General features: G+C 39.9%; 1 protein-coding gene across 5 annotated transcripts in view; it reads left to right on the top strand.

Moving 5' to 3' along the window:
- galnt2 (UDP-N-acetyl-alpha-D-galactosamine:polypeptide N-acetylgalactosaminyltransferase 2) overlaps positions 1 to 23,105 on the top strand; it is a 59,744-nt gene that overhangs the window by 18,631 nt on the left and 18,008 nt on the right. For 2 of the 5 annotated variants that reach the window (XM_042408869.1, XM_042408859.1), the window contains exons 2-5: positions 1,106 to 1,165; positions 15,380 to 15,467; positions 19,726 to 19,879; positions 22,890 to 22,988. In XM_042408869.1, coding sequence (XP_042264803.1) covers positions 1,106 to 1,165; positions 15,380 to 15,467; positions 19,726 to 19,879; positions 22,890 to 22,988 — 401 coding nt within the window. Of the gene's footprint in view, positions 1 to 1,105; positions 1,166 to 15,378; positions 15,468 to 17,736; positions 18,234 to 19,725; positions 19,880 to 22,889; positions 22,989 to 23,105 lie in introns of those variants that run through there. The other 3 variants (XM_042408877.1, XM_042408886.1, XM_042408894.1) reach the window with 2 other exon arrangements.

The following is a 23,105-nucleotide window of genomic DNA, read 5'->3' as shown; positions in this document are numbered from 1 at the left end:
TCCTATTTTAAACATGCCACTGTTTACCCTCTTTTAAAGAAGGCCTCTCTAGATCCCTCCATTTGAAGCAATTTTAGATCCATCTCCAAGTTGCATTTTTTTATCGAAGATTTTAGAAAAAAATGTCTCCACTCAACTGATCTTTTATAAACAGCAAATATTTGAAAAATTTCAATCTGGTTTCCGCTCCCTACAGAGCACTGAGACTGCTATTGTCAAGGTCACCAATGACTTACTGCTTGTAGCCAACACCAGCCTGTACTCCATTTTAAATCTCCTTGACTTCAGCTCAGCATTTGACACAGTGGATCATAATGTCTTAATAAGCTGCCTGAGATACTATGTTGGCATCAGTGATGTGGCTCTGGACCGGTTCATCTCCTATCTGTCGAACAGGACCTTCTCTTTAATGCTTTTGTGGGGTCCCCCAAGAGTCTATTTTAATAAGAGGGGACCTCTTATTCACCATGTACATGCTACCCCTGGGGCAAATGATGCCTAGACATAGCATCAATTTCCTTTGCTACGAGGATGACATCTAGTTGTATGTCCCGTTAAAGCCTGGTACCACTGATGTTTCGTGTATTATGTCCTGACTCCAAAACAGAAGTGATTATAATTAGCCCCTCAGGCCCCAGCACTAGCAGCATTAACAATCTCCCCTCTAGTCTGGGTGTCTCATAATGTATCTTATCTAATAATGACAATTGAGACAGCTAACCAAAATCAGTTCTTTCCTTTCCTCTGCAGACTCAGAAAAGGTCATCCATGTTTTTATCTCCTCCAGACTTGATTACTGCAGTGCACTTTATTCTGGTATCACCAGGCGTAACATCCAAAGACTGCAGTTGGTACAAAATGCTGCTACCAGGCTTTTAACACGTACTAAGAGGAGTGACCACATTACAAAAACCCTCGCTGCCCTTCACTGGTTACCTGTGAGCTTTAGAATTGATTTTAAGACTTCACTGCTTGTTTTTAAAGCCCAGGATGGTCAGTCCTGTCTGTATCTGTGATCTGCTAACTCCTTATGAGCCTGATCGCTGCTTGAGATCCTCCACCAGGGCCCTGCTAATGGTTTCAAAATCTTGACTTGTCACTATAGGGGACCGGATCTTTGATGTTCAGCCCCTCAGCTGTTGAGCCCCCTTCCTGGAGATCTCAGGTGGGCAAACTCAGTGTCATCTTTTAAATGTCTTCTTAAGACTCACTTTTATCTTATGGCTTTTTCTTAACAGATGGTAATTGTTGTACTATTTATCTTGTCTGTATCTTTGTTTTGGATCTAATTTACTTGCATCATCTGTTTTTAATATAATGCAGTTTGTAACTTTGTTTTTGAAAGGTGCTATATAAATAAAGCTAAAGCCTCACCAGAATCTCAAATGTGAGGAATAGTTACTGTTTTGTTTTATATTATTGTAAACTGAATATCTTTGAGGTTTAATGAAGTGATCTTTCACTGTTTTCGAACATTTTAGAGAGTAAATGAGTAAAAACATTTGTAGATGCAGCTCTAATAAAATTGAATATTTTCTTCTCGCTGTTAAAATGTAGTTGAATCAGTAGTCAGTAGTCCGCCCACTTCCCTCCAGTGTCACTGAACTGCAGTTTCAGAGAATCACTGATGCAGAGAGCTCAGATACTTAAAACTCGATTTTCCCCGTGGGAAAGATGTTCCACCCTGCGGACATTTTCTGAGCGCCGAAAGTGCGTTTGTACTTCTTACTATTAAGAGCTTTAATAAACGATAAAATGGTGGAAATCACAGAATTGTTTGTCTTTCTAACCAACAATCTTTGTGTAAGACAATAGGCATGATAGGCAAGGGTGACTTTTTTCTCTCCTGAATGATTTGGCTGTTATGTTGTGATTGAAGTTTGCCAGTTCGCTGTTTTTGCATCTGGGCAGCAAGCAAGAGAGAGCAAAGTCGATTATTGGACGTCTTAATTTGAGCTGCTTGGGTCCTCCTCTTCACGTCAGATCATTTAGCCGTCACCCACCTCAGTCTGACAGGAACTGAAGACAGTCAGTTAGATTTCTGGTTTGTGTGTGCGCTGACTTTAGGTTGGTGATGATGTGTGTGTCTGTGTGGGAATGTGTGTGCATCTTTCTGTGCATGTCTTTTTTTCTGTGTGTGTGTGTGTGTGTGTGTGTGTGTGAGTGTGTGTGTGTGTGTGTGTGTGTAGGATGCAGATGGGGTTTTGGGAAGGGGGCCAGCACACACAATTGCTCCATTGAGCTGTCTTACACCCCCCGAGTCTCTCTTGCTCTCTCTCTCTCTCTCTCTCTCTATCTCTCTCTATCTCCCCCACACACACATACACACACACACACACACACATATACACACACACACCTTGGTGTGACTTGTCACAGTTTGTTCAGTGACGTCTGAATTCTCAAACGAGTGCAGTCGAAGCAGCTTCAGGGTTGAAGTCTTTTACAAACCCCCCTCTCTCTCTTCTTCTTCTTTGTTTTTCCTTGCTTTCTTTCTGTCTTTCTCCTTCATTTTCTCTCTTGCATAGAGGTTTTATTATGGAGTGACATTATTTTAAAGTCACACACTCTCTAATGAGTTCCCTGACATGTTTGAAGTAGAGCAGGCATTTCCCACAGCCGTGTATCAGCAGCGATGTGAGTGCGAGTCTGACACACTTCTGATAGTTCTGTGATGTTTTGGATGACTTTCCCTCTCTGCCATGCCGTATGAAATGTTAGAGAGACAGACGGACGCAAAGACACAGAGAGACGTAGTGGTTTTTAAAAAAAAATCTTTATTTATACAGTGTTTGTTGACTGAACAAATCCATGAACAGTACTGTGTGAAAGTCCAGGTAGATTTATTATATCTGTCTGTCCTCCTGTCCTAATCTCTACTTGTCTAATATTTGGACATAGTGAATCCTGCAGAGTTTTTCAAATGTCGCAGAAAAAATATCATCTTACTGAAACCGACAGGCTGCCTGCTAAAGTACACCAGCAGACTGACAGTTTAATTACTGTTGTATAACTGGTGTCGATGCCATCTTTTGTTTAGCTTTGTTTAGGTTTTAGAAAAGCAGATACAGATTGTTCCACAAAGAGGGGCAGATTATGGAGTGACGATTGTATTATTCTCTCTGTTAACAGGCGCTTTGTGAAATAGAAAAAATGTAATTAACTCTGAAGGGAGACGAATCACTACAACATGATGAGTTGCAAGTAAACCAGTCAAATTGTTTTTTAACAATCAAAATGTGTTTCCTCCTGAGAAATCAGTCCTAATTGTTCTTGGGAATTTCAAAACTGAAAGTCTGAATTCTTAACAGCTCAGAAAGTAAGTGATGTTGTTTAAATATTGTTCAGTGCTTCAGATTTTACTTGTTATTGTTTAGTGTCAAGTTTTATATTTTTGAATTCCTGGTATGAATATTTTTGCTAAATGTGAACTACAGTGTTGGAGCGCTATTGAATGTAGATTGAGCAGCATGAAAGTCATAGTGACTGTGCACGTTAATGTTGTTTTATTTGCCCGTTGGACGTAAGTGGGGGAATTTCTTCCTTGGAACAGGATAGTGTGTCTGTCATGTGGAAATATGCATGACAGCAGTATGGATGATTTTCAAGCTTTAAAAAGTAAAAGTAAAAGAAAATGTATTTCAGCATTTCTGAGAAAAAAGTCATACAGCTTGGGGAAAAAAACACTCAGAAAAGTGTTGTTTTCATGCTGCTGACCACTCCCCCTCAAGTGTTGTTTAAATCGTAGGTGAAGACCTAGTCTACAGTGAGTATGATCACTATTTAATGTCTGATTAAAGATGGCGTGGTCCTCCGAGGCTTGTATGACTTAATCAACATGGATAAACCCTCCACAGGCTGACTGTTTTTCATCTTTTCACTCCTTTTGGTTTTCATTTATAAGTTTCCATCTCTCTCTCTCTCTCTCTCTGTCTGTCTGTCTTGATCTCTTACAGAGAGCAGCTCTCACATGTTTGCCAACCAGCCGTGGCAAGAGTTTAATCATGCGCAAAATGTTCCGCTATAATATTTCCCTTCAGCAGTATTTAGCAGGAGCAGTTAGATAAATTTAAAAAATTCTCAGCATCAGACAGAGTTCCTGAAAAGCTCTCTTTTTTTCGTTTTGTAGAGGCTTCAACTTAAAGCCTCATAGTCTCACTTGAAGTCCTTTAAGCTACTGGACCATATTGTTAATAAAAGGACTTTGGATGTGTGAGCTTTCAGCATATGTTAATACTGGGTCTCTTCCAGGCATGACAGTAGATTTTTTTATTTTTTTTTATTTTGCAAGTAGTACTGTGCAGCATCTTGGGGAAAAAAAACACCTGAATAAAATTCAAAATGTGAAATTGGTGACTGAGGAAGACAAAGAAGGAAGAGGAGAGTAAAAAGTCTAGGATGATCCGTGGAGGTGGCATCTGGTGGGGAAATATGAGAGAGGAGAAGCAGAGGGAGTATCAGCAAGGGGAGAGGAGATGGTAGGAGATGCAGCCACATGACAAAAAGCTGAAGAGAGGAGGGAGATGAGATGCATTAAAATGAGATGAAGTTAGAGGGAAACAGGAAGGAGGGGGTGAAAAGTTCAGTGATATGTAATTTGACAGTTTCATTCCGACGTTTGCCGTCACGGAGGCATGAAAACAGTTAGTTTCAGCAGGTTGAACTTAAATACTGTATTGCTGGGGAGCTCTGCTGGGAGGCAAAACAAAACAACCACAAATGCCAAAACCTTCCCTCTGCCTCCTCATCTAACCTCGCTCTCCTCCTGTGTGTAATGACATCCCAGTTATGGCTCTTTTTTTTTTCAGCAGCAAGCCCGTTTCACTCTTTTCATCCTTTCATGTTGAACCATTGCCAGAAGAAACTGTGTGTGTGTGTGTGTGTGTGTGTGTGTGTGTGTGTGTGTGTGTGTGTGTGTGTGTGTGTATGTGGGGCCTGAGGACACATAGCTGTGATTAAAGAGGAGGGAAAAATGTGACTTGTTCTAGATTCTTTCTTCTCCTGGATAAACAACATGCAGTGCGAGTCAGAGAGGACAGCATCACTGCAGGGAGCCTGAATCAGGGTCATTAACATGGTCACAGCGTGAACGCACAAACTCTCACTGAATCTTGTGTAGATGAAGATCTTACATTTTTGAGCAAAATACATACTGAACCATGTCTCCAATTTTGTTTCCATGCCATTATATTAGGGGGAATAATAGATTTAACTGGCGGGTTGCAATCTAATTTTTGTTTTCCAGCTTGTCCGACAGCTTTTGGCAAACTCAACACTCTTTGTTTCTAGTGATGGACCATGTGACATTTGTTTTACAAACTCCATGAACTACAAAGTTCAGGAACCGTTAAAGTCCCTTTAGATAATGTGCTTTTCAGGAACTGTGATGATCAGGCAAATTAGGAGGTACTGATTGAAAAAATGGTGTTTCTCTCATTTTTTAATAGTTTAATGTTTAGGTTTCTTAAGTTTCTTCTGTCAGTGAAGGGTGTGTGTCTTGTTGTGGAGAATGAAAAGAGTTTTTAGTAGCCGGACTTTTTTCATCCGAAATCTTAAAGCAAGCAAGCAAAGTTTATTTATATAGCACCTTTCACAAACACCAGTTACAAAGTGCTTTGCAGTCAAAGAAATAAAATAAAATAAAATCAGAATAAAGAAAAGCAAAGACACCAGATAAAATACACAAGTAGAGCAGATAAAATGGGCAAGCTAAGATAAAATAGCACATACTACCCAAATGCCTGTCTGAACGAATGGGTTTTTAGCTGCTTTTTAAAAGAGTCTACATTATCCAAGGACCTTAAGCTTGTTGGAAGAGTGTTCCAAAGTTTAGGGGCTGCTGACTGGAAGGCATGATACCCCTGGATCTTAAAATGTGTACGAGGTACACTTAGAAAGCCCTGGGTGGAGGATCTAAGAACTTGACTAGTGGTGTAGGGGTGCAGAAGGTCACTAATGTACTGTGGAGCCTGGCCATGTAGGGCTCTATAAGTGAGAACCAAAATTTTAAAATGAATTCTAAAATTTACTGGGAGCCAGTGCAATGAGATTAAAATAGGAGTTGTATGTGACCATCTGTTGGATTGTGTTAAAAGCCTAGCAGCAGCGTTTTGGACAGTTTGTAAGTGTTGTATGAAAGATTTGTTAAGACAAGTAAAAAGAGTGTTACAGTAGTCCAAACGTGATGAGATGAAAGCATGTATTAACATCTCCATTTCATTTCTTGATACCACAGACCGGAGTTTGGCTAAGTTTCTCAGGTGAAAAAAACATGATTTAGTTAGCGCCTTAACATGCGCTTCAAAACTCATGGATTGGTTGAAAATTACACCAAGATTGCGCAGGCAAGACCGGGAGGATGAAGATAAGGCACCAAGGTTCTGCCTGATTGCTGACTGAAGATTGTCAGGGCCAAAGATCAGGACTTCAGTTTTGTCTGCGTTTAACTGCAGAAAATTGTTTGCCATTCAACTCCTAATTTAAACAATTGTTAAGTACAGAGAGTTTGTGAAGCTCATTAGGTTTAAATGAAAAGTACAACTAGATGTCATCAGCGTACATATGATAGGAGATGTTCTTGAAACTGCTGATGATTTGTCCTAGTGGCAGCATGTATATGGAGAATAGAATGGGTCCCAAGACTGATCCCTGGGGGACACTGCATGACAAAGCTGCAGTGTCCGACTCAAATTCACCTACAGAGACTGACAAAGATCTATCTGTGAGGTATGAGGAGAACCACTCCAATGCAGTCCCAGATCAGAATGTGATGGTCCACAGTATCGAACGCTGCGCTAAGTTCCAATAGTACTAGAACAGAACAGTCTCCGGCATCTACAGCCATAAAAATGTCATCTGAGACCTTCAGGAGAGCTGTTTCAGTGGAGTACAGTTTATGGAAACCAGATTGAAATGTATCAAACACCCTGTGCAATTCTAGTCTTTGAACCAGTTATTTCTCCACAGTCTTTTCTAAAATTTTGGAAAAGAAAGGGAATTTTGAAATGGGCCTGTAGTTCTCCAGCAGGGAGGGATCCAGGTTTGATTTCTTCAAAAGAGGCTGAACAATAGCCTGCTTAAAGTGACTGGGGACACACCCTGATAGGAGAGAGCTGTTTATAATATTGGCTATGCAGGGTCCGATACAGTTAAAGACCTTTTAAAAACATAGTGGTTGGTAGGACATCTACTGGGCACGAGGAGGGTTTCATTTGTCCTACCAGGGCTGCTATATCCTCCATGGACACTAGTAAGCAGACTGGGCATGGATGAGATGTTTGCCCTGATATTGGCAACCTTGTCTATAAAATATTTGAGAAAGTTATTGCAGTCACTGTTTGATAGGATTGGAAGTTTAGGGATGTTGGGAGAGACAATGTGATTTACAGTATCAAACAGGACTTTAGGGTTTTTCTCGTTGACAGAGATGAGATTAGCAAAATAAGAGGATCTCTCAGCCTTCACCATGTTATTGAGGGTACCCATGAGATCTTTGAGATACAGTCTGTGAACTTCCAGCTTCGTAGCTTTCCATAGGCGCTCACTGTACTGCCAGCCCCTGAAAGGGACTTCAGATGTGTGGAGGCCATAGCACTCTTTATTCTCTTTGTTATTGCACTGTTTGTGAAAATATTCCCAGACAGCAAGATCACTGGATGGTTTACATGTGGGTGCACAAAAGCTGCCTTTCTCAACACATTCATTGCTGTACCTTCCTTGTGTTTGTTGTAAGGGCTTATGGAGCGGTTTATGAAGGACATGGTCCTGAAACAAGCCACCAACATGCAGAAGTTTCTCCTGATCAATACTGACAATTCTTCCCTCGACTAGGAGGTTGGCAAACTTGATATTGGATTTGTGGCAGAAACATCCATCAGACAGCTCAGAGGCCATCAAAATCACAGAGAGGCAGGCGCTAGAAATAAGAAAGGGGACCAAGGCCTTTCTAACAACTCTTCATACACTGGTTGCTGCAAGCCAAGTGGATGCATCAATGAGTCATGAGTCTTCTGTCTTCTGCTTTTGCTCATTTTGAACCCAAGTCTGACAGTCTTGATGTGCTGCTCCATGAGACCATTGCTGCACAGTCTGGCTGGAGAAGTCTTTGGGATGTGATCCGAATTCTGTTGGTCATGTCCCATGGACAAGTCAGTGTGGAGCGAATAAGTGAGTCATGGTGGAAAATTCGATAGTAAGGAAAGTTCGATACTTGATGACAAGAGAAAAGGAAAAGAAAGCAAATCAAAAGCTGTCAAAAGGAAGAGCATGGCCAATGAACTTCAAGAACTGAAGTAAAAAAAAGAAAACAACTTGTGTCAGACATTCAACATCTTGTGCAATAAATGATGAATTTGTAGAGAAGGCAGAGATGACACAAAATATGACATTTATCATTAATCAAATAGGCTGCAGCAAACGGCAAACAACAAGAGAGCAAACCTGTCAGATTTAGAGGAGGAGTAGACCTGGGTGTTGAGTTAAAATTTAAAACACAATCCATGATGGTTGAATGTTAGTTGTTTTCTTGAATGTAGCATCATACTGCTTTGTTTTCTTATGGCTGTCATGTGTCTGTAATTGTTTAAGAATACATTGTGGAGCTCAACATTTTCTCTTTTGTTAATGTGTGCACAGCCTTGTTGTGCCAAACAGATCATAATAACTTCAAAGGAAAGCCATGCGAGTGCAGTAAATAATTGAAATACACTATAGCATTGTATCACATCTTGTGAGGCCAGAGGTGTTTTTTGTTAAAGCCCCTTTTTTAGTTGATAATGCATTTTTAATTGTGTATTAGCAAGTCAGTTCAGTTCAGTTCCCTGATGCTCGAAAGCCATTTCCAGACTTTATTATCCTAAGTGCCTGCAAAGCTGTGCTTGTAATAAAGGGCATGTAATGACAGCATCTGTAGTTTGGAGTATTTGAAGTGAATATGATGATAACTTACAATTAGAGAAAAAGAAGAAAAAGATTGCTGTTTAATTTTCATGCAATAATTAACTAAAGTACACCTCTGTTCATGTACTTAAAGGTTGTGAATGGTCATGGAAATTCTATGATGGATCCTTGAAAAGTCATGGAAAACCCTGAGATAAGACCAACATGTTATCAACAAATTCAGAGGTTGTACGTTTATGCTAAATTCCCTCTGAAGTGAAAATGTTATGAACGTGAAGTGAGTTTAAAATGTGTCACGGTGAAACATAGTTTAAGCATAAATCCTAATTTCTTTTCTTCTGTGGTGATTTGTTGGTCGACGCAGTCTTTCACTCTTGTTTCTTGAAGTTTAGCAGCAGTGTCAGTGAAGTTTGAAGCAGCTTAACCTCAAGCTTCAGGCGATGATACGATCTTTCTCTATGCTTTACATAAAAGCACACAATAGACTGTGGTTATAGTTGGATATAAAATATTAACAAGAATTAATATTTTATACTCAAGCATAACTGCAGTTGAAATATTTTTGCCTTTTAATGTAGACTAATGCTCCATTTGAGTGTATTTTACATTCACATTTAAAGCATTTAAAACGGTGTGCAGTCAGGGACACAGTGCACTGAAAGTAACCCTGATTATGTTGGGAAGCTAGTAAAAGACAAAGAGGAGAGTTTGAGTAGTAGAGATTTTAGTAGATTAAATTAGAGTGGAGTAGTAAAGAGATATGATTCAGTTGGGATTTGGGGGACGTAAGCTTAACGTTAAAAAGATAAATTTTCCTCATGACAACAAACCTGAGTGGCACTCCCTGTTGCTCGCTGCCCTGTGACATAAAACAACATACTGCAGTGACTAGAAAACCAATAACATCCCTTCTCAGGGTTCTAGTGACATCAACACATCAGACACACTCAAACCCTAAAAATCCTACAATTAGTCACATTTCAAAATGAAAATGTGTGTTAAACGGACGGTGAGGCACTTTTCTGTTGTTTTGTCTTCAAAATCAGTTTAACGCAGTAGATAAATACATTTTGTTTAGCGAGGACTCAGTCTCTTGGCTTTCTACCAATACAGGATATAAACAGATTAGCAAACAGTAGCTTCAGCAGGATATTCGACCTTCTGCACCAGCATCACTGTGTGCTGTTGCCCGTCAGTGCGTTTCACTGCTTCCTCTCCCTGCAGCTCCTGATGCCTGATGTGCTTCACTGTACTGTCGTCTCTCTGAGGGATTTTGTGATGAATTAAGCCTCCAGAGCAAATCAGATCATTGGCACTACTTGTTGTATGAGAAACATGGTTTAATCTGGATTTACGCAATGAAATCAAAACCAGAGACTTGAGTTTGAGGTTATTGCTGTAAAAAAAAAAAAAAAAAAAGTCTCACATAGTGTTTATTTTACGACGACTGTCTGTGCTTTTTGTTTGTGTTTATAAGTGTGTTTTTGACTTCATTCATTCTGAGTACTGAATGTGTGTGTGTGTGTTAGTGAACTCTTGGCTCCTATCTGAGTTAATCTATCAGTGGATGTGATCAGATTACTGTGGATTATACTCTGACTATTAGAGGCTGGAACCAGATAAAACACACACACACACACATACACACACACGCATGCCAGTCTGCTGATAAGTGCACAAAGCATGTGTGTAACCGGCGGACTGACACACTAATGCATTTGAGCGTGCAAGTGCACACACACACACACACAAATGTGAGCTGACACTTGTTAACACACACACGCATGCTTGGTCTGATCTGTTGGGGGCTTAAAGTCCATCCCATTACCAGAGAAGCAGGTGTAAGAGCTCTGCTGTGCCCAGCGTAGATCTCTCAGTTGGCAGAGGAAGAAAAAAACAAAGTTTATTAGTGCTGGTAACTGCTCTGAAAAAAATCTGACTATAAATTGATTTAAAAATGGTTTAAAACAATCTAAAATTTGAATTTTTAATGTGGAAATGTGCATAAATTGACTGTGGCTTCTGAATATATTAGTAGGTTGCATGTGGCTTTTCTAGTTTTTATGTAAATTCTTGAGAGATTTCAGTTGGTGTGTTTTGGCTTCATCTAAGTGGAATTTAAATATCTTTTTCCACATTGCAGAAGAAAAGAGGAGCAGTGCTCTGTTTTCTTCATATGACATCAGGAGCCAGAGATGCGTTCAGTAGGATCAGCTGTTAAATATATACAGTATATATAAACATATATGTATAAAAAAGAAACTGCAGTTTTTGACATGACACTTCTTTTGACATTTCTGACGTTTAGAAATTCAGTGTCTGTCTTAAGTGTGTCATTTTGCCTCTGTGTCAGGATGACCTGCTGTTAAATGTCAGACTAAGATAACAGTGACAGCAGAAGAGAGAAAGCAGGAATGAAAGGCTGAAAGAAAGATGCGGAGAGAAGCAAGGGAACTGTAACAAGGAGGAAAACGTGAGGAAGGAGAAGCAGATGAACATGATCGTGAACTGAATGTCTTTGGATTTTGTAGAAAACATGACATTCAAAGACGTCACGTTGGGCTCTAAGAAATTATAACAGGCATTTTTAAGAATTTTCTGATATATTTTAGTCAAAATGATATATCGATTAATCAAGAAAATAATGTAATTGATGGTGAAAATAATCCTTGAATAATCATGAGAGTGTTATTGATCTTCTCATCTAACTCTCGGCAAGAAAACGAATAAAAGTATTTCCCCAAATGTCGAACTTTCCCTTTAATTTAAAATAATAAAAACCCAACTGATACAGGTCCTCAATATGACTAATTGAACTTTTGCTCATTAACCAAACTTTATTCAAACCCACAGAAATGTATTTAAAACTCCCGGTTTCCAAAGATACCAAATAGGTCTGGCTGAATTTTGGGGTAATAAAATGATGCACATAGAACAGTCTTGAGTTTGAATCTTTCAGCCAGTGAGTAAACATAATTTACCTTCAGTGAAGAGTTAGAAATGGTTGATAGAGATTATTTTTGATCATCTCAGACAGCGTTCTAACCATAAAGCTCCAAAAGGGCAATTAAAAGAGTAAAACTGGATCTTAAGGGATTAACAGTCATTCAGAAAACCGCTGTTTGCCTCTATTTCTGATATCTGTGTTTGTAGCAGGTGCACTGTGTGTTTTTGTCTCTATGAGTGCACAGTTTTAATCAATCATGTTTGTGTTTAGAGGGCAGCAGATACAGGCTGAGACCATTTTCACTAAGAGGTTTTCAAAGCAGTTCGTGTGATGAGAATTATAAAAATAGCTCTCCAGCATCTGCTCGCCATTTACCCTTTTAAATTACGTTTCAACCGGTGATAAGTCATATTTATAGCAACCAGTTGTTGATAAATCACGCACGCAGGTCCTTAAAACACTGCATTGTTCTCATTGTCTCCTAATGCCTTCTGTCTTGGTCCGATCTGTGATAGACTGTAATTCCCATAAATCACTGGGAGGTCTAGTCCAGAAGTGGGCAGCACAGATGCTGCTGGATTATATGTACTTTCTTTCTCGTCATTTTTCTCTCCTTTGCTCTCCTTTCATTTTTTTCACCAATGTTAAATGTGCCTTTGCCCATTTCTTCTTTATTTCCCCTTCTCATCACTGTGCTCTCCCCTGATGTCTGTTTATTAGAAAAAGTAAAATGAATTTCTGCATTTAAAACAAGTAAAAGTTGAGCTCTGCAGCCATGAAATAAATATTTGCATTTACAAGCAAAATGATGTATTTCCCATCACAGGTTCTGCATTTTTTAAGATATTAAAATTGAATTTAAATCCTTGCGATCAAGAAAAACAGAGGAGGTAGTAGTGCATTTCAAATAAGAAGCGGTGTATCATCACATTCACTGTTGTGACTCAACAACACACTGACAGATATTCAACAGGCTGTCAAAACAGTAATTGCGTAAACAGTTGGTTCTTTGTTGTTTAAAGTTGCGTGCCAACTATCTGTCATTTAAATTGACTTTCTGTTAATTGGCTGTTCTATAAATTGCAAACAGCTGTTCAAACTATCTTACAGCTTTTGTCAGCATGTTGGAGCTGTATCGAGCTGGTAGGTTGTTAACACATTCGCTGTGGAGATGAAGACAGATATTTTAGATGGAGTGTGATGTATATTGTGGCTTTAATATTAATTCAGACCTCTGACACAAACACAGGTTTCACTAACAGCATTTATAACGTCTGCGTCACGTTTAGCGTTATGCAAAGAATTCCTGACCTATTCATCGTTAATTAATCCTTATTCTTTGCACCTGTGCTTTACTGCTAAAAATGTCAGGTCTATTCCACAGACGTCACGGTGGAAGTTTTCATTTGGTCTCAGTGAAAAGTCAGATGATGATGTGATGAATTTTTCAGGGCTTTCCAGTCACGACTCTTGAGTTTTTATGAGGGCAGCAATCCTTCGCTATTAAGTGCAGCATTAAGGTCCCCGATGTCTTTGTGCCCTTGCCCGGGTTAGAGGTTAAGTTACACACATGCTTTGTGCAGCATCGTTTCCACGTCACAGTTTCTAGATGTAACTGCTTCTACAGTGAGCTGTGAACTGTGAGGCAGCCAGTTAGTAAAAGGAGGCAGCTGACAAGTTACGGGGTGGGAGGCTGGATGAGACTCAGAAAAGATGAAGGACATGACAGATACAATCAGCTCGATCTGAGGAAGAAGGACACACCTTGGCTCACTTGTCTTTCTCTGTCAGCCTATAAGGGTCTTAAAATAGTCTTATAATAATGTTTCACTCTACTTATAACAACATACAAAGTTACACTGCAATGAAAGGTGTTGTGTGGGTGTCTTTATCTGCATGTTTACTGACTCTTAATAGGCAGCGGAGACACTTTGAGATTCAAGAAGATAAGATAATCTGTACTTTTCTGTCATGAAGGTGGAAGATTTTGTAACCAGTAAATGTCAGCTGGAGGAGCCTTTTTCCAAAACAGCCCAACAGAGCAAAAGTCCGAAGCCAATTTGGAGCTTTATTTTAACCTGAAAATGTGTCCTGTTTTTCTCGAGAGCCTGTCAAACTGTATTTCTTCAGCGGGTATACTGCCAGCTTTAGTTTTCATCCTGCACTGAGCATTACCATCCAACTGTGCACGATACTCAGCTGTTGAGAACACTTATAAAAATTGATTTTATGTAGGATTTTCTTTATACTAGATGTGGATATTGGACAGTTTTGTCAGTCACTGAAAAATAGGTTGTAGTTGAAGAACAGATTGTCTGTCCACACCAGATGAATGGACAGGCTGGCACAGAGAGAGATGACGGGCGACAATCTGATTGATCTGTTTTGTTTTTTAGACTTTTCCATCTTGAGAAGCAAAATAATGTTTCCTGTGACTGTCACGACTGGTGTGATAATCCTTTCTGTTTCTACCCTTCACCTCTTCTCTCAGATGTGGAAATTAGCAGTTAAATACTGTTTGACCACCTGGCTAAAGTGGTGGTTTCTGATGTCATGTTGTCCTGAAGCAGTGAAGAAAACAGATCAATACATTACAGAGCAAATAAAGGAGCTGAACAATAGTTCTCTACAGTCAAGAGCAGCGGTCTGCATGGGAGCTAATAGCCGTGCTTCCCAATGCATTGATCCAGCTGGTTTTAATGGTAACGGAGATGGACACAAGGAAAAGAACTCGGCTGTCCGTCCATTTGTGTAAACGGTGAGGACACGGATACGACTGTGTTGCTCAATTCATTGATGAACAACTGAACGAATGACCGGATGAACGGACAGGAGAAATAGATGAAGGAACAGATGAACGAGTGAATGAAAGGACTGGACAGCCAATAGGAAAACGTTCGCTGGACGTCTTGTTGTCTAAACGAACTCAAACCTGAACAGACTTGGCTCAAACAGATTAGGGTCACGTTTAACTTCTCAAGTAGCTGCTATAGACTCTCGTTCAAAAGCAACTTTGGTGAAATATTCCTTTAAATTCCCCCTCTACTCAAGATGATTGTGCTTCTTGTTACTTCACTTGGATATCAAAGCTGATGTTTGTGCAGAGTTTGACACTAGAAGGCTGTTTTCTGTGGTCCAGTCAGTACAATATATGCAAGTCTGATGTGGAAACAATATTATTTCAATGAGGGAGAAGGAATAAATGTCATTTTAAGACCTTTAACCGGGAAATTTAATTTTTTGTGGAAAAAAACACGTCATACACAAATTCAAAGCAGAGTGTTTTATATATTTGAGCATGTCTGGAGGGGATATTTTAAGAAGTAAAATTCAATTTAAGGTTTTACTGGATGGATGGAAATGTACGTGCCGATCAGGCTGTATTTATAATGTGTGATGATTCAAGGACTGTATAATGACTAATTTCTTCAGTTAATAATAGATTTCACCTTTTGTTTCTGACGTTGTTCATACAGTCTACTCACCCTGTTTGTTGGGTTTCAGGTTGATGTGTGTGTGTTTTGTTTCTTTCAGGATGATTGGGGCTCCAGTGACTCATCCAGTAGAAACAAAGCTCACAACTCTGACGACAAGGCTAACAGCCTGGAGACTCTGCCACCAGGTAGGAAACTTCACTACCCATCATGCACCACAACCACACCCTGATTATATGGAGACATTAATGTTGGGAATGGAGACGGAGAGGGATAGAATATTTTAAATAACTTAAAGTATTGTAAACCAAGCTATCTTTCTTTTTTATTTCAATGAAAAACAAATAAGGAGGCACTTCTCAGATCTGACAACAATGTAACGCAAAACCAGCGCTCTTGATGCATGAGTAAGCAATCAATGTCCACAAAAAAAGGCAATGAATTCTTAAAAAAGTCAAGGTTTTCAGTTACAGTTACAAAAGTTAAAAAGCCTTTTTTATACAGTAGAGACTGGTATGCGGTCGATCTTTTGTCATATTCACAGCCGGGATCTCCCTCAGGATCTGAAGAAAGTCTAATATCTCATTGTTTGTGATTTAACTAAAGGAAAACACAGGATGAATACATCTCAGCTGTAAAGCGTATGCATGGCAAAGCAACAAAACTGTACACCACATCACGTTCTCACAACCAAAACTATTTCCCTCTTTAAATGTGGTAACACTGAGGCACATTTTTAGCGTTTAAGACCAAGAGAACATGAACATCCTTGACCTCTTTAACCTTCACATGTTTAAATGTTTAAATAACCAGAGACACAGGGGACAATTCAATAAAGCCAGCAGCGCAACACTTAAAAATCCATTTTCAATCTTCCCGCAAACCCAACTATGCGTCCCCACCCACACTTTTGAGAAAGATTGTTTAAGAGTCCAACAGTAAAGAGGAGATGGAAAGACGCAGCAGAGAGAGAATCTGAGCAGCCATTTCTCATTCAGCTCTCATCCTCAGCCTCGCTCAAGGCGGCCCCCCTTCCTTCACAAACTCCTGACCTAGCGAACGCTGAACACACACTCTCTTATCTGATCCGGCACTGGAAATGGAATCCAATTTGAATGTTGAAGTGGGGGAATTTCAACTTCAGGGTGACTTTACACTCGATGGCAGTGTATCACAACATTACTCACAAACACAACACACACACACATGCATAAGAGGAGGCAGAGAGAGAAGGGAGGAGAGGAGAGAAGAGGGAGGCAGAGACATGAGAAAAGTGTTGAGAAAGTGTTGAAAAGGGAGATGGAGAGAAGACAGAGACGGGAGGGGGGGAAGTAAAGGATAGAAAATATGGATGATAAAGTGATGAAAGAATGCTGAGAGCAGAGAGAGTGAAGGAGGCAGAGGTCAGGTTGTCGGAGGTGTATGAATGCTTTGCTAAATTTGAATAGTCACAAGATTAAGTGTTTACTTCTGGTTTATGTGACTGTTCTGCTTAAAGCCATTCAGACAGTCTTGAAGGAGCAAAAAGATGACACCTAATTAAAGTGTAAAACATGTTAATGCACCAAGTAAACTTATTACAGTTATTATTTGAGACATTGATGGAGTTATGCTTTTTGGCATCTTCCAGGGTCTTTTTAAAGTTTTTAATGTTATATTTATTTATGACAGGTTGACAGAACATGATTATTACTTCAAACTCACACTGTATTTCACACTCATACACACATTTTTACACACGTGAGCAATCTTGACGTCTCTGGTAAACATCCTCATCTATTTCCAAAGATTTTATATAAAATGTCATTTGAGAAACAGTAGTTTAAGAAAATGAATTACTAGCTTTTTTTTCTGGGGCTTTCAGTCACATCTCACAGTCTTCATCAGAGTATTGAGGTAGGACTGTTCCACACTTGGGTCTTGTGACGACAGTTCAGCTGACTTTGATATAAAGATATAAAAGAAAGACATAAAGATCATCACATGCGGTTACAAAAGGCTGCTGTAATGTGTGTTCAGGGATGCAACTAATGATTGTTTTCATCATCGATTATGTAATCTGCTGATAATTTTCTTTATTAATCAATAATCATTTATTCTATGAAAGGTCAGTACATAATGAAAAATGGGCATTATAATTCACTGAAGCACAAAGTGTCTTCAGATTGCTTGTTTTGTCTGACCAACAGTCCAAAACTTAAAGATTTTTAGAAAAAAGCTACAAATTCTCAAATTTGAGACACTTGAACAAGGGAATGTTTGACATGTTTGCTTGAAAAATGACTTAAATGATCGAAATAGTTGATTATCAAAATAGTTTCTGTAGTTTGATTTATCAAATCCAAAAACTCTGCATCATAAGTTAAATTCGAATGCATCTACTTTTAGGTTGTAATTGGATCACTTTCAGGCAGTGAACTGAGTAAGACGTGTATGTGTGTGTGTGTTCACACTCAGCGATGGTGTCCTCTGAGCTGGTAGGCGGAGAGTTCACGGTTCAGTACAGATCGAGGGAACGGTACGGCGTGCGAGTCCTGCCAGATACCATCAGTGGGAAACACGACAGCGTCAAGGGATTTCCAGAAAATGTTACAGCAAGTAAAAGCAACTCGTCAGCAGCTGTGGGTGGAAACAGCTCAGTGACGAGAGGCCGAGGGAAAGTGAAAACTAATGAAACCGACGTAATGGGCAACCAGTAGACCACACCGTTTACCAGCATAGACTCAAAGCAGCAAACCACTTGCTGGGACTAGATGGGTGTACCTGCTAAAGTGCCCTCGGAGTAGTATTGGAGAAATGTCAAATGAATGAGTAATCCCTGTGAGGAAGTGGACACTTAATCTGCTCTGAGTGGTTCAGCATTGAAAGAAAGCAGGAAGACTGAAAGAAAAACTCTCTAATAAAGATTTATTTTCATCACCGAAGAGTCGAAGACTGAGCTTAAGACTCGCAAAGTGAGAAGCTGAAACATTAATTTCACTACATTAATTACTCGCTGCCACTAAACACAGATATCAGCAAGGACATCACACACTCTGACACATGCAGCAGCGTCTCGGAGGCGCTGTTATAGAGACGCAGGCAGATCATTGTGAGTTTCAGCTAATTAGCATGCCAGACACATTCACATGCTGTCAGCGTAGAGACACACACACACACACACACACTCCTTGTCAGGCTCCGTTTCTCTCTCTCTCTCTGTCTTTGTGTCTGTCTTTCTGCGTCTGCCTGTCATGCACACACTCCTCCATACTGAGAGATAGTGTAATCTCACACTGCCATATGTTTAACACAAGTCATTAGCATAGCAGCTGCACCCGTCTAATTAGTTGCATTATTATTTATATGTGTGCGTGTCTCAGTAGTCAGTGATAAACTGTGAAATTAAACATGACAACTTTCTCTGTTTAGTGCGCAATGATCACAGTAATCTGGTCAGACAGACACAATGTGTGTGTGTGTGAGTGTGTGTGTGCAGGTTTGATAATGTGTCGTTCAAAAAAATATGTTTTCCAAACTTGTATTCTCAGCCGCAGTAAATTACTTAAACTCACTGTGCTGCATAATAAATGCTCTTTTGTGTTTTCTAGCTTTGCCAAACTGCTCCCATCGTGTCTCCTGAATTTTGTTCTGCATAATATTTCTGCTCACAAGAAGCATAAATTTCATGTCAGCTTTCCTCAGTGCCATGTTGCCGCCTTGTCAAGCAGCAGCTCGAAGCAGTGAGTTTTCCTTCCCCGTCAGTGAATGGTTCTTGCATCAGCCAGGCTGCTGCCCACACTTTATATTCCCACTGATGTATAATCCCGTTCACTGCTCAGACACATTTTCAGGCTTCTTGAAGGTTTGAAACGTCGTCTTTGGTCGTGGCTTTTTTATTGTTTTTGGATATGCTGTGTTTATTTAACATCACCAGGGTGTCGCATCGAAAATAACTTTTTTTTTTTTTAAATTAAAACCCACAGATACTATTTGTTTTCAACAGGGTCTGAAAGTTTAAAACATTCAGAGGAAGTGGGAATTCTGTTTTGTTGTGTTTCTCACCATCATAATTAGCTAAAAAGAATTAAGCAAAAAAAATGTGGATAAATCAAAGCTGTAAATTGTCAACTTGAGGAGCAGCAGTGTGTTTTTGTTCACCCAAAACTGTGCTTTCTTTTCCCAGAATACCATGTTTTGTTCATGGTGGCTGGATTTAATTAAAAGTTTTGAAATATCTGGAATTTGTGAACATTTTTGAGCCTTTCCTCCATTTTTCCACCACAACATCCTGGTAAAACCACAAATGCAGCAAATTACACAAACAAAGATGGCAATGAATAGTGTATCCTCTCAACTCCCTTGGAAGTTTATTGGCTGTACGGCTGATGCTTAATGTGTGTGTGTGTGTGTGTGTGTGTGTGTGTGTGTGTGTGTGTGTGTGTGTGTGTGTGTGTGTGTGGACAGGTAAGGTACGCTGGCAGGATTTTGACCAGGATCTGTACGTTGGAGCCACGGTGGTTCGACCAGGTCAGGACCCGTACGCCAGGAACAAGTTCAACCAGGTGGAGAGCGACAAACTTCGTATGGACCGAGCTGTGCCCGACACAAGACATGACCAGTATGTATCTTTACACTCCCCATCAACCTCTTTTACTGCACGTATGATTGCAGGGATTGTGTGTGTGTGTGTGCGCGCGTGTGTGTGTGCACGCTGTCCTTTGTTGTCAGTCTGTTTGACTAATTGGAACGGATAAGATCTCCCGGAAACTCCCTCTATTGTGATCTATCAGATGACACCAGGAAGTAGCAGCAGAGCAGATACACATTGGGCACTGTCTACCCCATTCATAACACAAACCCCTGATAATGGCTGTTTATTGTTCCGCTTGTTACATGGATGAGGGGACAAAAATAAATAAAGGCACAAGTCGGGTGGATCCCTTTAATATAATATTATGTTTTAAAACAGTTGATTGTTTCGTCTGCCAGATTCGCTTGTCGCCTCCTTAATTAATGTACAGGATATTGGTCATACGCAAAAAATAAACTGCCTATTTTAATCCTCGATGCAATCACAGATGTTGTAAAATTTTAATTGAAATCGTTTAGGTTTAAAGAAGTTGGCAGTGAGCAGGTTTTTCATTGAGCAGAGAGTCTTGTTAGATGTCACAGCTCCTGCTCTCTTGTCACTCTGCTCTGATATCTTTAACAAAGCAGAAATACCTTGAATGAACTATTCTGGACAAACGTTATAACATTGAGGCCTACAGCTAAACAATGAGAAGCGTTAAAGGTTTCACGTGTGTGTGTGTGTGTCTTGTATGTGTTTGTCAAACTGTCTGTGTGGAGATTAGCAGTGTGATTCCTGCGGCATGTTGTCTGTTTGACTGCTGACTGGTTTCAAGCGAGAGATGGTGGTGACTGTTCTTGCCTGTCGAGCCAACAAGGCTGCGCAAAACACACTGAACCTGTTCTCAGACAACAGAGTGATACTATTTTCATACCAAGTGAAAGGAACACATCCTCATTGTTTTCCAGCTGCGCAACAACCTGCTATAGAGACAGACAGGAACATTGTGGAGTGTTCCCTTTTTTTGGTGGGGGGTGGTAAAGTATTTTTTAAAATTAAAATAATGAATTATTATTTTAATAAATAAATGAACTTAATAAATAAATAAAAATAAATTTGATATAATGTTTGGATACACTTACACACCCGCTGTTATCACATTGTAGCTTTTTTGGTCTTTCTGGCAAATAAATGCTGATCACTTCAGTGTTTTCAGTATCTAGCATACTGTAATACATGTGTTCTTTTATAGCCCATTCTGAGTTTAGATGTAAATAAATTCGACACACAAAGAAGTGAAACCGCTGCCAACACTGTCATCTTACAACAACTTCTCCATTCGTTCTGTGGTTTTATTCCAGCAGAATCTCTCTCAATACATACTGTGTGAATCAAAGACTATTTTTATAAAGGCAGTGATCTGGCCTCACTGAGGTATCGACCTAACTTAGACAGCTAGAGCCATTAGCCTACTAACAGAGCATGGATGTGTCTCCTATTGATTTGGTAGCGATGTGTCATTTGCCCAGAGTGGAGCAGCGCTGATTGTAGAAGGATAAAAAGAGCCTGGTTGAATTTCTTCAAGCCATGGCCGTTTCACCAGTGCTTTCAACACAGGATCAAAAGAACTTATACTACTATAATACACAATTCTTTTTTTTGTCAGTACAATAAACATACTGGAAGATGTCAACTGAAGATTGATGCAGCTGCATATTGACCACACATTGTTTCCAGGGTTTGAGAGACCAGTCCTGCTCTGACAGTCAAAAAGACCTCATACATCAAGCACACAGACAATTCAGACATATTGAACTTCATCTTCAGTTTGTACTTTACATGCTGTACATACACAGTAAATACTGTACATCTGGTGTGTGTAAACCATGACAGACAAGCTGGAAAAAACTGTTGGCAGAGTCTCTTAAAGTTTGGTGAAGGTTCATTTTTGTACACAGAATTTTGGATTCTTCCAACTGCACATACATATGGTACTAAGGCTGCAACTGACAATTATTTTCATTATGAATTAATCTGTCTTTTATTTTCTCAATTAATTATTCACGTTTAAGGAGCTGGAAATCAAATCAATTAATGAATTAATCGTTGCTTACCTTGGAAGGCAACTGGATTCGCGAGATCATGCAAGAATCCACCTTGTCAGGGTTCAAGTTATGCGCTCGTTTCCGAACCATCGGTTGTTCAGATCAGTCAGCATACTATGAGGATTTTTACATGATCTCATGATCTCACAAATCCAGCTGCCTCACACGGTAAGACGGTGATAGATGATGATTGACAGATGGTTCATCCAATCACCTGCCAAGTATTTTTTGAAAGTTCCTGCCCTTTTCCAAACAGTTTCCTGGACGACGTCTCAGATGGTTCTGTGTTACAAACCATCTGGTGCGTCAGGTTAAATTGTTTCAGGTCTGTTTAGAACATACATCTCATATACAGTGTGAAGGATCTGACAGATGGTTGTAGTCTTATGGTCAGATGTGACAAGATGTAGGTGGGAAGGAGTTTGTACTACATTGGTGAATGCCCCATTTTCTCCTCTTTATCCTCTCCTTGGCTCAATCCTCCTTGTCCTCCCCTCCTCGTCTTGTCACTCTTCTCCCATGTCCTATCACCCATGTTCCTGACTTTTAAGTCGGGCAGGATTTGTCTCTGTTGGAGACCCACACACACACACACACACACACACACACACACACACACACAATCTCAAGAGATTTTGCCCTGCGGGCTGCAAAACCCACTGTCAATCCCAGCTTCAGCAGAGCATTACCGTGTGTGTGTGTGAGTGTGTGTGTGAGTGTGTGTATGTAACATAGTGTCAGTGTGTACTGAATCCTATTTATCGTGTTCATGTATTCAGAATCTGTTTAGGGAGCGGTTCCAGCTCACAGCTTGGCTCGTACGTTCAGCTGTTCGCTTATACCAGAAGGAGTTTTTGTGCATGTGTGTAAGCATTTTTGTATTTTTCTTGGCATTTTATTCCTAATTTGTGTCGGCGGGCTTTTTTTTTGTGTGTGTGTGTGTGTGTGTATAGTTGCAGACACAAACAGTGGAAGTCAGACCTGCCAGCTTCCAGTGTGGTCATCACCTTCCACAATGAAGCTCGCTCTGCTCTGCTGCGGACTGTGGTCAGGTAGGTGAATGGTGTGTTCTGTCCACTCCAAAAAACTTTTCTATTTTGATCTCACCATCAGCTTTTTTATCACGTTTTATTTATCTATTTTTTTTTTTTGCACCTTTCATCTCCCCA

Source organism: Thunnus maccoyii, chromosome 1 (genome assembly GCF_910596095.1).
Source record: "Thunnus maccoyii chromosome 1, fThuMac1.1, whole genome shotgun sequence".
NCBI classification, from domain to species: domain Eukaryota; kingdom Metazoa; phylum Chordata; class Actinopteri; order Scombriformes; family Scombridae; genus Thunnus; species Thunnus maccoyii.
Note: the sequence above shows the minus strand (reverse complement) of the source record. Positions and strands in the feature narration are given on the sequence as shown.